Source organism: Ovis aries, chromosome 12 (genome assembly GCF_016772045.2).
Source record: "Ovis aries strain OAR_USU_Benz2616 breed Rambouillet chromosome 12, ARS-UI_Ramb_v3.0, whole genome shotgun sequence".
Taxonomy (NCBI): domain Eukaryota; kingdom Metazoa; phylum Chordata; class Mammalia; order Artiodactyla; family Bovidae; genus Ovis; species Ovis aries.
The window spans coordinates 54,990,792-55,004,359 of NC_056065.1; the positions used below are offsets into that span (position 1 = coordinate 54,990,792).

The window sequence follows — 13,568 nt, forward strand, 5'->3', positions numbered from 1 at the left end:
GTCACATCCACAGCTGGGTATTGTTTTTGCTTTGGCTCCATCCCTTCATTCTTTCTGGAGTGATTTCTCCACTGATCTCCAGTAGCATATTGGGCACCTACCAACCTGAGGAGTTCCTCTTTCAGTATCCTATCATTTTTCGTTTTCATACTGTTCATGGGGTTCTCAAGGCAAGAATACTGAAGTGGTTTGCCATTCCCTTCTCCAGTGGACCACATTCTGTAAGACCTCTCCACCATGACCCGTCCATCTTGGGTGGCCCCACACGGCATGACTTAGTTTCATTGAGTTAGACTAGTCTATGGTCCATGTGATTAGATGGACTAGTTTTCTGTGATTATGGTTTCAGTGTGTCTGCCCTCTGATGCCCTCTAGCAACATTTACTGTCTTACTTGGGTTTCTCTTACCTTGGATGTGGGGTATCTCTTCACGGCTGCTCCAGCAAAGCACAGCCCCTGCTTCTTACCTTGGACGAGGAGTATCTCTTCAAAACCGCCCCTCCTGGCCTTGAACATGGAGTAGCTCCTCTCGGCCCTCCTGCACCTGCGCAGCCACTGCTCCTTGGACGTGGGGTTGCTCCTCTCGGCTGCCGCCCCATGGCCGAGAGGAGCAACCCATACCAGAAATGGTATGCACCTAACAGAAGCAGAAGATACTTTAAGAAGAGGTGGCAAGAATACACAGAAGAACTGTACAAAAAAGATCTTCATGACCCAGATAATCACAATGGTGTGATCACTTACCTAGAGCCAGACATCCTGGAATGTGAAGTCAAGTGGGCCTTAGAAAGCATCACTACGAACAAAGCTAGTGGAGGTGATGGAATTCCAATTGAGCTATTTAAAATCCTGAAAGATGATGCTGTGAAAGTGTTGCACTCAATATGCCAGCAAATGTGAAAAACTCAGCAGTGGCCACAGGATTGGAAAAGGTCAGTTTTCATTCCAGTCCCAAAGAAAGGCAATGCCAAAGAATGCTCAAACTACCGCACAATTGCACTCATCTCACACGCTAGTAAAGTAATGCTCAAAATTCTCCAAGCCAAGCTTCAGCAATATGTGAACTGTGATTTTCCAGATTTTCAAGCTGGTTTCAGAAAAGGCAGAGGAACCAGAGATCAAATTGCCAACATCCACTGGATCATGGAAAAAGCAAGAGAGTTCCAGAAACATCTATTTCTGCTTTATTGACTATGCCACAGCTTTTGACTGTGTGGATCACAATAAACTGGAAAATTCTGAGAGAGATGGGAATACCAGACCACCTGACCAGCCTCTTGAGAAACCTATATGCAGGTCAGGAAGCAATAGTTAGAACTGGACATGGAACAACAGACTGGTTCCAAATAGGAAAAGGAGTACGTCAAGGCTGTATATTGTCACCCTGCTTATTTAACTTATATGCAGAGTACATCATGAGAAACGCTGGGTTGGAGGAAGCACAAGCTGGAATCAAAGTTGCCAGGAGAAATATCAGTAACTTCAGATATGTAGATGACACCACCCTTATGGCAGAAAGTGAAGAAGAACTAAAGAGCCTCTTGATGAAAGTGAAAAAGGAGGGTGAAAAAGTTGGCTTAAAGGTCAACATTCAGAAAACGAAGATCATGGCATCTGGTCCCATTACTTCAAGGGAAATAGATGGGGAAACAGTGGAAACTGTCAGACTTTAATTTTTTGGGCTCCAAAATCACTGTTGATGGTGATTGCAGCCATGAAGTTAAAAGACGGTTACTCCTTGGAAGGAAAGTTATGACCAACCTAGATAGCATATTGAAAAGCAGAGACATTACTTTGTCAACAAAGGTCCATCTAGTCAAGGCTATGGTGTTTCTAGCAGTCACGTATGGATGTGAGAGTTGGACTGTAAAGAAGGCCGAGTGCCGAAGAATTGATGCTTTTGAACTGTGGTGTTGGAGAAGACTCTTGAGAGTCCCTTGGAGTGCAAGGAGATCTAACCAGTCCATTCTAAAGGAGATCGGTCCTTGATGTTCTTTGGGATGAATGATGCTAAAGCTGAAACTCCTGTACTTCGGCCACCTCATGCGAAGAGTTGACTCATTGGAAAAGACTCTGATGCTGGGAGGAATTGGGGGCAGGAGGAGAAGGGGACGACAGAGGATGAGATGGCTGGATGGCATCACCGACTCAATGGATGTGAGTTTGAGTGAACTCCAAGAATTGGTGATGGACAGGGTGGCCTGGCGTGCTGCAGTTAAGGGGTATCATAGAGTCGGACACAACTGAGCGACTGAACTGAACTGAAAGTATGATAAGTTAGGGGAGGGATCAGTTGGGAATTTGTGATTAGCTGATTGTACTACATATAAATTAGATAAAAAGCAAAGAACTACTGTATAGCACTGGCTTCCCTTATGGCTCAGCTGGTAAAGAATCCGCCTACAATGCAAGAGACTTGGCTTTGATCCCGGGGTTGGGAAGGTCCCCTGGAGAAGGGAAAGTCTACCCACTCCATTTCTGGCCTGGAGAATCCCATGGACTCTATAGTCCATGGAGTTGCAAAGAGTCGGCCTCAGCTGAGTGACTTTCACTTCAGTTCACTGTATAGCATGGGGAACTATATTCAATATTTTTTAATAAGCTATAATGGAAAAGAATCTGAAAAAGAATATGTATACATGTATATACCACATGTATACATGTATATGCACTCATATATATGCATAAAACTGAATCACTTTACTGTATATGTGAAACATATAAATCAACTATACTTCTACTGAAAGAATACAATCTGTTTGTAAATTACCAAGACTATGTCATGTGAAGGATGTTATTGTGGTAGCTGTTTTGCAATATATCTGTTCAGTTCAGTTCAGTTCAGTCGCTCAGTCGTGTCCTATCCTTTTCGACCCCATGAGCTGCAGCACCCCAGGCCTCCCTGTCCATCACCAACTTCCAGAGTTCACTCAAACTCACGTCCATCGAATCAGTGATGCCATTCAGCCATCTCATCCTCTGTCGTCCCCTTCTCCTTCTGCCCCCAATCCCTCCCAGCATCAGAGTGTTTTCTAATGAGTCAACTCTTCGCATGAGGTGGCCAGAGTACAGGAATTTCAGCTTTAGCATCATTCCTTCCAAAGAACACCCAGGACCGATCTCCTTTAGAATGGACTGGTTGGATCTCCTTGCAGTCCAAGGGACTCTCAAGAGTCTTCTCCAACACAACAGTTCAAAAGCATCAATTCTTCGGCACTCAGCTTTCTTCACAGTCCAAGTCTTACATCCATACATGACCACTGGAAAACGATAGCCTTGACTAGACAGACCTTAGTTGGCAAAGTAATGTCTCTGCTGTTGAATATGCTATCTAGGTTGGTCATAACTTTCCTTCCAAGGAGTAAGCATCTTTTAACTTCATGGCTGCAGTCACCATTTGCAGTGATTTATTGTGGTGTACAGCTTAAATTTGGTGCATTTTTCTACATTGTATAGTTAATATGCATAGGACTCTTTGCTGTATTTATTTATTATCCATTTGATTTCATGAAGTATGTAGTGATACCCATGCTTTTATTCCTGGTATTGATAATTTGTATCTTCTTTCTTTTTTGTTTTATGAATTTAGCTAGAGGTTTATCAATTTATTGATCTTTGTAAAGAAACTACCTTTAGATTCCATTGATTTTAAATTTTTTGTGTCCCCAGTTTTATTGATTTGTGCTGTTATCCTTATTATTATTATTTTACTTCTGTTTGCTTTATTTTGCACTTCTTTTCCTCGTTTCTTAAGGCGCACATTTAGATTATTGATTTTTGGATGGCTCATTTGAAATAGATATATTTATATCTCTAAATTGTAGATGTATCCCACTAATTTTCACTTGCTGTATTTTCATTTTTGTTCAGTTCAAAATATTTTCTTCTTTGAGTTTTCCTCTTTGACCCATGGAGTGTTTAGCAGTGTGTTATTTCTAAGTATCTCGGGATTTTTCAGACATATTTCTGGTGTTGATTTTTAGTTTAATTATATTATGGTCACTAAACATTATTTAGTTTAGTGTAAAAAAATCTCTTAAAGTTTGTTTTATAACCCAGGGCATGGTTTGTTTTGGTGAATGTTCCATATGCATTTGAAAAGAATGTGTATTCTTCTGTTATTGAATGGAGTGATGTATAATATCAGATCCTATTGTTGATGATGTACAGTTCTTCTAAACATAGCTAAATTTTCATATACTTCTTTTCATTTCTGTGAGAGGAGTGTTGATGTTTCCAGTTGTAAATGTGGATTTGTCCATCTCTCTTCATTTCTGTGAAGTTTTTGCTTCATATATTTGAGAGCCTGTTGTTAGCTACATGTTTATAAGATTCTTATATATTCTTGTTGCTGCTGCTGCTGCTGCTGCTAAGTCGCTTCAGTCGTATCTGACTCTGTGCGACCCCATAGAAGGCAGCCCACCAGGCTACCCTGTCCCTGGGATTCTCCAGGCAAGAACACTGAAGTGGGTTGCCATTTCCTTCTCCAATGCAGGAAAGTGAAAAGTGAAAGTGAAGTTGCTCATTCGTGTCTGACTCTTCGCGACTCCATGGACTGCAGCCTACCAGGCTCCTCCATCCATGGGATTTTCCAGGCAAGAGTACTGGAGAGGGGTGCCATCGCCTTCTCCGATAAAGGACACTACCCTGTTGGCTCAGATGGTAAAGTGTCTGTCTCCAATGCGGGAGACCTGGGTTTGATCCCTGGGTCGGGAAGATTCCCTGGAGAAGGAAATGGCAGTCCACTCCAGTACTCTTGCTTGGAAAATCCCATGGACGGAGGAGCTTGGTGCAGGCCACTGTCCATGGGGTCACAAAGAGTCGGGCGCAATTGAGCGACTTCACTTCACTTTACTTCTGCTTTCTTTTGATAGGTGTTTTCATGGTATATCTTCTAACCTCATTATACTTTCAACTTTTCCTGTCACTGTATTTAAAGTGCCTTTTTTGGTAAACAGATTATAACTGTGTCTTGTTTTCAACATAACCTGAGAATTATGTTTTTAAATTGTTACATTTAGGCAATTTATATTTAGCATAACTATTGATATGTTTGCATATAAGTTTACCATTTTATTATTTATTCTCTGCTTGTTTGTTTTTTACATTTCTTTGTTTCTCCTTTGCTGCCATCTTTCGGATTATTTGAATGTTTGATTAGTATTTTCTTTTTCTTTTAATTATTTTTTAACTGAACGATGGTTGCTTTACAGAATTTTGTTGTTTTCTGTCAAAGCTCAACATAAATCGCCTATAGGTATACATATATCCTCTCCCTTTTCAACCTCCCTCCCATCTTCCTCCCCATCCCACCCCTCTAGGTTGATACAGAGCCCCTGTTTGAGTTTCCTGAAACATACAGAAAATTCCCCTTGGCTATCTATTTTATATATAGTAATGTAAGCTTCTATGTTACTCTCTTCCTACATCTCACCCTCTCCTCCCCTCTCCCCATGTCCATGAATCTGTTCTCTATATCTGTTTCTCCATTGCTGCCCTGCAAATAAATTCTTTCGTACCAGTTTTCTAGTTTCTGTATATATATATGTGTTAGTATATGATATTTCTCTTTCTCTTTCTGACTCACTTCACTCTATAATAGGCTCTAGGTTCATGCACCTATTAGAACTGACTCACACGATTTCCTTTTTTATGGCTGGGTAATATTCCATTGTGTGTGTGTACCACTACTTCTTTATCCATTCATCTGTCGATGGACATCTAGGTTGCTTCCATGTTCTAGCTATTGTTAATAGTGCTGCAATGAACAATGAGATACATGTGCCTTTTCCAGTTTTGATTTCCTCAGGGTATATGCCAAGGAGTGGGATTGCTGGGTCATATGGTGGTTTTAGTCCTCTGGTGGTTTTAGTCCTAGTTTTTTAAGGAATCTCTATACAGTCTTCCATAGTGGCTATATCAATTTACATTCCCACCAACAATGCAAGAGCATTCCCTTTTCTCTACACACTCTCCAGCATTTACTGTTTGTTCGCTTTTTGATGATGGCCATTCTGACTGGTGTGAAGTAATACCTTATTGTAGTTTTGATTTGCATTTCTCTAATAATGAGCAATGTTGAGTGTCTTTTCATGTGTTTGTTGGCAAATGTCTAACAAAGGTCACATTTCTTCTTTAGAGAAATGTCTGTTTACATCTTTTCCCCACTTATTGATTGGGTTGTTTGTTTTTCTGGTATTGAGGTGTATGAACTGCTTGTATATTTTGAAAATTAATTCCCTGTCATTGTTTCATTTGCTATTATTTTCTTCTATTCTGAGTGTTGTTTTTTCACCTTGCTTATAATTTCCTTTGCTGTGCGTAAGCTTTTAAGTTTAATCAGGTCCTACTTGTTTACTTTTGTTTTTATTTCCATTACTTTAGGAGGTGGGTCATAGAGGATCTTGGTTTGATTTATTTCATTGAGTATTCTGCCTATGTTTTCCTCTAAGAGTTTTATAGTTTCTTGTCTCACATTTAGGTCTTCAGTCCGTTTCTAGTTTATCTTTGTGTATGGCGTTAGGAAGTGGTCTAATTTCATTCTTTTTCATGTAGCTGTCCAGTTTTCCCGGAACCATTTGTTGAAGAGGCTGTCTTTGCCCCATTGTATATTCTTGCCTCCTTTGTCAAAAATAAGATACCCATAGCTGCTTGGGTTTATTTCTGGGCTTTCTATCTTGTTCCATTGGTCTACATTTCTGTGTTTGTGCCAGTACCATACTGTCTTGATGAGTGTAGCTTTGTAGTGTAATCTGACAACAAAAAGGTTGATTTCTCCAGCTCCATTATTTAGGATCAGAATCAGGGTAGTTGACGGCTAGGGCAGCAGGAAATATAGTTCTCTAGAAGGGTATGGCTATCATTATTGACTAGTACACTCCAGTATTCTTGCCTGGAGAACCTCCCTGACAGAGAAGCCTGGGAGGCCACAGTCTACAGGGTTGCAAAGAGTCAGACACAGCAGAAGACATCCCTCATGCATAGATGGAAGACTTTTTTTTTTTTTGCCTGTGGCAGCTGTGCCCCAGTGAGGGTTGAGTGTGAAGGTGGCACAGCTGTTTGGGTCGTGGGGACCCTGGTGGCGCTAAGTGTGCAGGGACACGGACTGCCTCAGAGTTTTGGCCCTATCAGAGTTTTTTTGGAGCCTCTGGTAGCTGATGATCAGAAGGCCTCTTTGGCTAGTCTTTCTCCGTAGCTCCACTCATTCAGGCAGTTAGAGGGTTCCTATGCCTAGGGTCCTTTTCTGTTGTTCAGTGTGTCAGGCATATAGAGAGTCGCCCCCTGGCTGGGGTCCTACCCTGTAGTTTGGTGCGTCAGGCACTTGATGGGCCAGGCTCTGTATTGTTCTGCTGCTGATGCTGGCCTATGGGGAGAGAGAGGCTATGGTGATGACTCCATGCCCTATGCTTGACTCAGCAGTATGGCCTTGCTTCCATGGCTGCCTGGCTTTCCTCCACGGGCATTTCCCACCACAGTCTCCTCCCTCACATCCCCTTGGTCCAATTCTCCACAGTCAAGATGAGCCCTCGCCCTGTGATTGCTCCGCAATCCCTAAGCTCCAGCTCCCAGCTGCTGCCCCCTATAGAGGACCTGCATCCCTGTCTGGGGTATATATGGCTGCAGCAAGGACCGTCTGATTCTCATTCCATTTAGGCTGCCACAGATCAGCTATTTCACTCTCAGCCTTAAATGTTTCTCCTCTGACTCAGACAACTGCCTTGATGTGGGGATCGGACCCCTGCTTCACTTTCCCACGCACCAAGGGTAGGTCCAGCCCTTGTAACACTCCTGTTTTTCCTTCTAGTTCCTCCATCCTTCCGAGTTTTGCATGATTCTATATCTTCTTCTCTGCTGCTCAGCTACTCCTGTCCGCTCTCAGCTGGTATTCTGCATGCACTTCTGTGTCTGAAGGTGTATTCCTGATGTATCTATGGAGAGAGTACCTACTCCTTTGCCATCTTGTTTTCTAGTATTTCATTTTTATTGTATTTCTTTATATAATTACTTTGGTTGTTGCTTTAGGGATTGAGATCTTTGTTTCCTGAATATAGTAGAATTACAAAAAAAAAATGTTCGATTTAAACCTAACCACATAATTTTTCATGGCTGTCTTCTTTTTTTTCCATGTTTAATGCAGTGGACATTTTTACCTTTTATTATTTGCTAAATGGCTTGAAAATGGGCCTGAAATTTGATTTATTGTTCAGAAGAAATTCTTGAAAAGAATGAATAATTAAAGTAGTTATGTTTTTGTAATTTAAATGAATTACAGTACAGGTAGGTATTTGAGATGATTATACCTCTCTATATGCCTGTACTATTCTTATTTTGTGTTCTTTAGAGTGTAGTAAAATGGTGTAAAAACTGAGATAACAATAGCAATAAAAATGTGTTTCAGTCACTCTAATTTTATGTTCTAAGTATTATTATATTTAATCTCCATAATATATGAGATGGTCTATTTTGGTTTTATTGATAAGAGGTACTGTGCCTCAGCAAAGTATTTTGTCCAAGACCACACTCTTAACTTGTAGTGAAATTTGAATTCAGACTCAGATCTATTTGACTTTAAAAGTCATGTTTTACCATTAGTCTAATCATTGATTCCACAGATATTTTTGAATACTAACTATGTGTCAGGTACCATATTGTTTCTGATTGAAAGTCAACATGATCTCTGCCCATATGATACTTCCTCTGTTGTGGATGAGATAGCCATTAAACAAATATAATAAAAATATAATGTGTAGTTATAGTAAATGCATTGAGAGAGAAGGAAAAGTTATGATGAGAACCAAAAACGGGAATTTAGATTCTTTGTAGAAGTAACATTGAGGGCAGGAAGAGAAGGAGGTGACAGAGGATGAGACTGTTGGATGGCATCACTAACTCAATGGACATGAGTTTGAGAAAACTTAGGGAGATAGTGTAGGACAGGGAAGCCTGGCATGCAGCAGTGCATGGGGTCTCAAATAGTGGACTCGACAAAGCCAGTGAACAATAGAAGTAACATTAAGAAATAAGGATCCAGTATTGATGGTAGTTAGCAAAGAGTAGGAGGAAAAGCTGTATTGTCAGAGAGAAAAAGATATCCCAAGGCCTTGGGCGGGTGAAAAAAGAAAAAGTTCTCAGAACTGAAACAAGGCCAGAGTGGCTGAAGAATAGTATTGGAACAGTCTTTGAATATGAGATGAGGCTCATGAGAGAGGCAAGGTTCAGTTTATCTAGGACTTTGTAGGCCATGCTAAGTTGGTTAATTAGTGATTGCCTTGGAAATTTTCCTCCTTAAAAAAAAGACATTTAGAATGTAAGCCATTTGTAAGGTGAAAACTACCTACTTCCATGAATTAGTTGATGGATATAGCTGGTATCTCTTTATCTCAGAGCAAGGTAGTCAACCCTAAGAATCCAGCATCACTTGCCTATCTGTCTGCCTTGGAATGTGTGATGTCTTAGGTTTTTCTGATAAAAGAAATTGAGATTTTTTTCAGATGGTTAATAGGTTTTATTGTATTGGTTAAAATAATACTAAAAGAACCATACATTTAGAATGTAATGTCAACATTGCACTTGAAAGATTTTTGTCAACTTCAGACATGCTGTAGATCAAGCATGACATGCTGCTCTTCTTCATTTTAGCTCTTTTTAATGACCTTTGAAATACACCATTTTTCAGTGTTTCCTTCAGATTTTTAATCTTTAAATACGTTTTTATATCTTTCTCAGTCTGAGGGGAAAGGCCATACCAATGCTGGGGATGCAATATATGAGGTGGTGAGTCTACAGCGAGAGTCTGAGAAGGAGGATCCAGTCACTCCTACTAGTGGAGGGGGCCCATTGTCACCCCAGGAGGATGAAGCAGAAGTGGGTAAGAAATGAAACTTACTCAGTTTCTTCTCTTTACATAGCTGCTTTACTTGTATCCTCACAGGTGTGTGTGTGTGTGTGCGCGCGCACGCGTGTGTGTGCATCTCTCTAAGCAGTAGGGGGAGGAGTGGTGTTTCCTTGTAGTCTCTGCTACTTTTAGACTAGATTCTACTAGATGCAGAAGAGAATTTGGTCCATTTGGGTCCTTGGTTGTGTACTCCTAAGTGCAACTTAAACAGTTATTTAAATTTGACAGCTTAAGTTTGCTGTCTTGCACGTTTGAAGTGTTTAATGAGAAGTTTCAAATTCTCCTAAGTGTTTTTAGAATTTCAGTGGTTAATGTCATGTCCTACTCCTCATTTGACATGATTCAGTTTTGGTTTGTTTATTGTTGTTGCCTTATCACTTACCATTCACTTTTTTTGAAACACTAGCAGTTACCTGCTTTGTTTACTGCATGAATCCTGCTGAAAGTTGCTGACCAACCTCATGAGAGTCATACTTCATTTGGCTCTGTGCTCAGTACTTTTTATAGAAACTAGAGCTAAATGATGGATCTTTACTTTTAACCGTTATATTATCTGCTTATAGGAAAGTGAAAGTGATAGGGTTTATTAAAAGAAAGTTTCTTTATATCATCTTTGCCATCTGTTTATCCTTCTTGTCAAGACTCTATTCAAATCTGTTGCCCTTCCTAACATTGGGTTATTTGTCTTCTTGTTGATTTTTAAGCTTTCTTAAATATACTGGTAAAGGTCCTTTACCTGGAGGAGGAAATGCCAACCTACTCCAGTATTTTTGACTGGAAAATCTCCGTGGACAGAAGAGCCTGGCAGGCTGTATAGTCCATTGGGTTGCCAAGAATTGGACATGACTGAAGCGACTTAACACACACAAAGGTCCTTTGTTGGATGTGTTTTACAGATATTTTCTCCCACTCTGTAGTTTGCCTTTTCACTTTCTGAACAATGTCTTTTGAGAAATGAAAGATTAATTTTTGTGAAGTCGAATTTGTCAGTTTCTTTCTTCTTTTTTTTTTTCGCTGTGTGCTGTGTCTTGTGGGACCTTAGTTCTCTGACTAGGGATTGAACCTGGAGGCCTGCCGTAGAAGTTCAGAGTCCTAACCACTGAACTGCCAGGGAATTCCCTGTCAGGTTTTTTTTTTTTTTTTCTTTTTTCCCTCATTAATGATGTGTCTTTGAACCATTTAAATTTTTACATGTAGTTGGAAGTAGAGTCCTTTTTTTTTTTTCACTCAGAAAACGTTTATTATCTCATGGTTTCTGTGGGTCATGAATTAGGCTTGTATGGTCAGTTGTGGCTTCACGTTTGTTATGGAGAGTCAGATATTATTTGAGGGATTTAGTTATTCGAAGATGACATTGATGGGGCTGAAAGCTTGAGGAAGCTTCCAAGGGGCTGATTCATAATAGCTGCCCAAATGATGCTGGCAGTTGGTCAAGATACTTCACTTTCTCTCCACATAGGCCTCCCACTAGTGCTGCTTGGGTGTCAGTGTGGTACAGTGGTGAGCTCTCCCCAGACATCAGTCCAGGGAACTAAGGTGGAAGTTGCAATGCCTGTTATATCTTAGCCTTGGAGTCACAGAATATTATTTCCATAGTATTAATCTGCTTTGTGGTATACAATGTAGTTGCTATTTAATAGACTTACCATGCATTTTGTCTGACATATTATTACTCCATGCCATTCAAGTCTTGGAAAGGTATTTTTTGATCCAGTGAAAATTTAGGGCTCATGAAGTTTGAAAGTTGTGTATATGTGCAATGTAAGGGAAGAACCATTTACTTACGGAAAATAACATAATTAGACAACTGATACATTTAGAAGTAAATGGCAAACTAAATGATCCCAATTTTGACTTGTTATTAATCAGCAAAATGTTTGGAGACATTCACTGCCAGGATCTGAAAGTCCTGTACGAAGTATTGGAGGTTCATCATTTTCTAGTCTTAGCAAGAGAGCTGACTTGGGCTCCAACTTTATTTTTGATGCAGCTCTTTTGACAAAGTTCGTTCGTTGCAGGTGTGTCAAAATGGCTGCCTCAGCATATAGGGAACGAGGGGCAGAAGAGATGTGAGAATATTCCTGCGGTAAAAGCAACAAGGCTTATAGCTGAATTGGATGTCAGGGGCAGCAGAAAGAAGAGAAGGGAAGAGAAAGAATCGTAGATTAAATCTAGGTTTCTAGGCTAGGTGCCTGGATGATGTTGATGCCAGCAAACAAGATAGGAATACCTTGGAAGAGTGGGTGTGGGCTGGGGGTATGATACATTCAGTTTCAGATAGTGATGGATTTGAGCTCACTGTGGAACATTGAAGTACAGCTATTTTTCAGTGATTAGAAATCGTCTTATATTGTGAGAGAAGTTTTAACAACTGGAGGTAAAGGTTTGAGGGTCATCAGTGTGAAGCAATGATAACTGGCTGAAATTTCTTTGAGAGAACATGTGGGAGGGGTGGGTTAACAGTAGAGTTTTGAGAGATCACTAACATTTAAGAGTTGATGCAGGAAGAGAAAGTCCAACTAAAAGATCTGCAGAAGAAATGATCAGAACAGTAGGAGGAGCACTAAAACAAGGTAGTAATGGATCAAGGAGTGGAGATTCAAAAGGAGAAAATGATGTTGCAGTATTGACAAACAGAGCAAGGAGATTCAGTATAATAAGGAACAAGATTGTTCATTGGATTGGGTAAATCTGAGAGGCTACTGGGTACCTCTGTGGGCCATTTTAATAAAGTTGGAAAAGAAGCCTTCTTACACTGGACTGAGGAATGACTAGAGGTGAGAAAGGGATGTTTTAAATACTTTTGAGACTATTTTTTCAAGAAAGTCAGTGGAGAAGAAGAGGAAAGAGCCTGGACTTTAAAACATTGAGTTGCATGTGGCCACAAAAGGGCATTTTTAGGGTGTAAGAGATTTGAGTTCATCTGTAGTAGGGAAGGGAGAGCTAAAAATAGTTACCCACCTAACACTTTCGCGTGCAGTTTCCTAGCAGGCTTCCTGTGGCTTTACAAATGCTGTTTACTCTGCTTAGAGACTTTTTCTTCTTAAGGCCACCTGAGTAAGTTCTTCAACAAAGACATGTTAGCAGTCAAAAGGAAATAGTGATTTTAGTATACAGGCAGTTTCCATATGTAGCAATGTTTAAAAATATTTTCTATGATTTTTTTTATTAGGTTGCTCAGGCAAATTATGTTTAAAATGTATTCAATGCAGGAATGGCTTGAATGAGAAGCTTGGCAAATCTGCTTATGAAAAAGCAATCATAAATGTCAATAAAATTGTCAAAAAACAGGCAGTGAAGGACTTGAGAAGGTAATCAAATTATATAAAAATATGGAGAAAGCATTTATTCAAGAAAAACCACTGAGCCTTGAGTGAGAACTGTGAATGGTGTTTTAGTACTTGAGGCATCTCCTGTTCTGCTCATTCCCACCACTGGCTTATTATCATGGTGGTTTTGCTAGGATGGGGCGAGCTGTAAAAACTGGTAGCTTTGCTTTCACCTCAGGAGGGGTTTACTCGATATGGAGCAAATGTAGAAAAAGCACATATCTCTGGAACATTATTGGAAACAATAGCAATTTTTTTTTTTTTAATGGCAAACGAATGTGAAGACATTCTTCCAAAGGAGATTTAAGGAATGACTGGGCCTCATTAGTTCTGCATATCACTGG

General features: G+C 40.1%; 1 protein-coding gene across 6 annotated transcripts in view; it reads left to right on the forward strand.

Annotated features, from left to right (window-relative positions):
* Positions 1-13,568, forward strand: part of RABGAP1L (RAB GTPase activating protein 1 like) — a 726,671-nt gene that overhangs the window by 161,617 nt on the left and 551,486 nt on the right. For all 6 annotated transcript variants that reach the window (XM_042229119.1, XM_027975891.2, XM_060396625.1 and 3 more), the window contains one exon: positions 9,727-9,868. In XM_042229119.1, the coding sequence (XP_042085053.1) occupies positions 9,727-9,868 (142 nt within the window). The remainder of the gene's footprint in view (positions 1-9,726; positions 9,869-13,568) is intronic.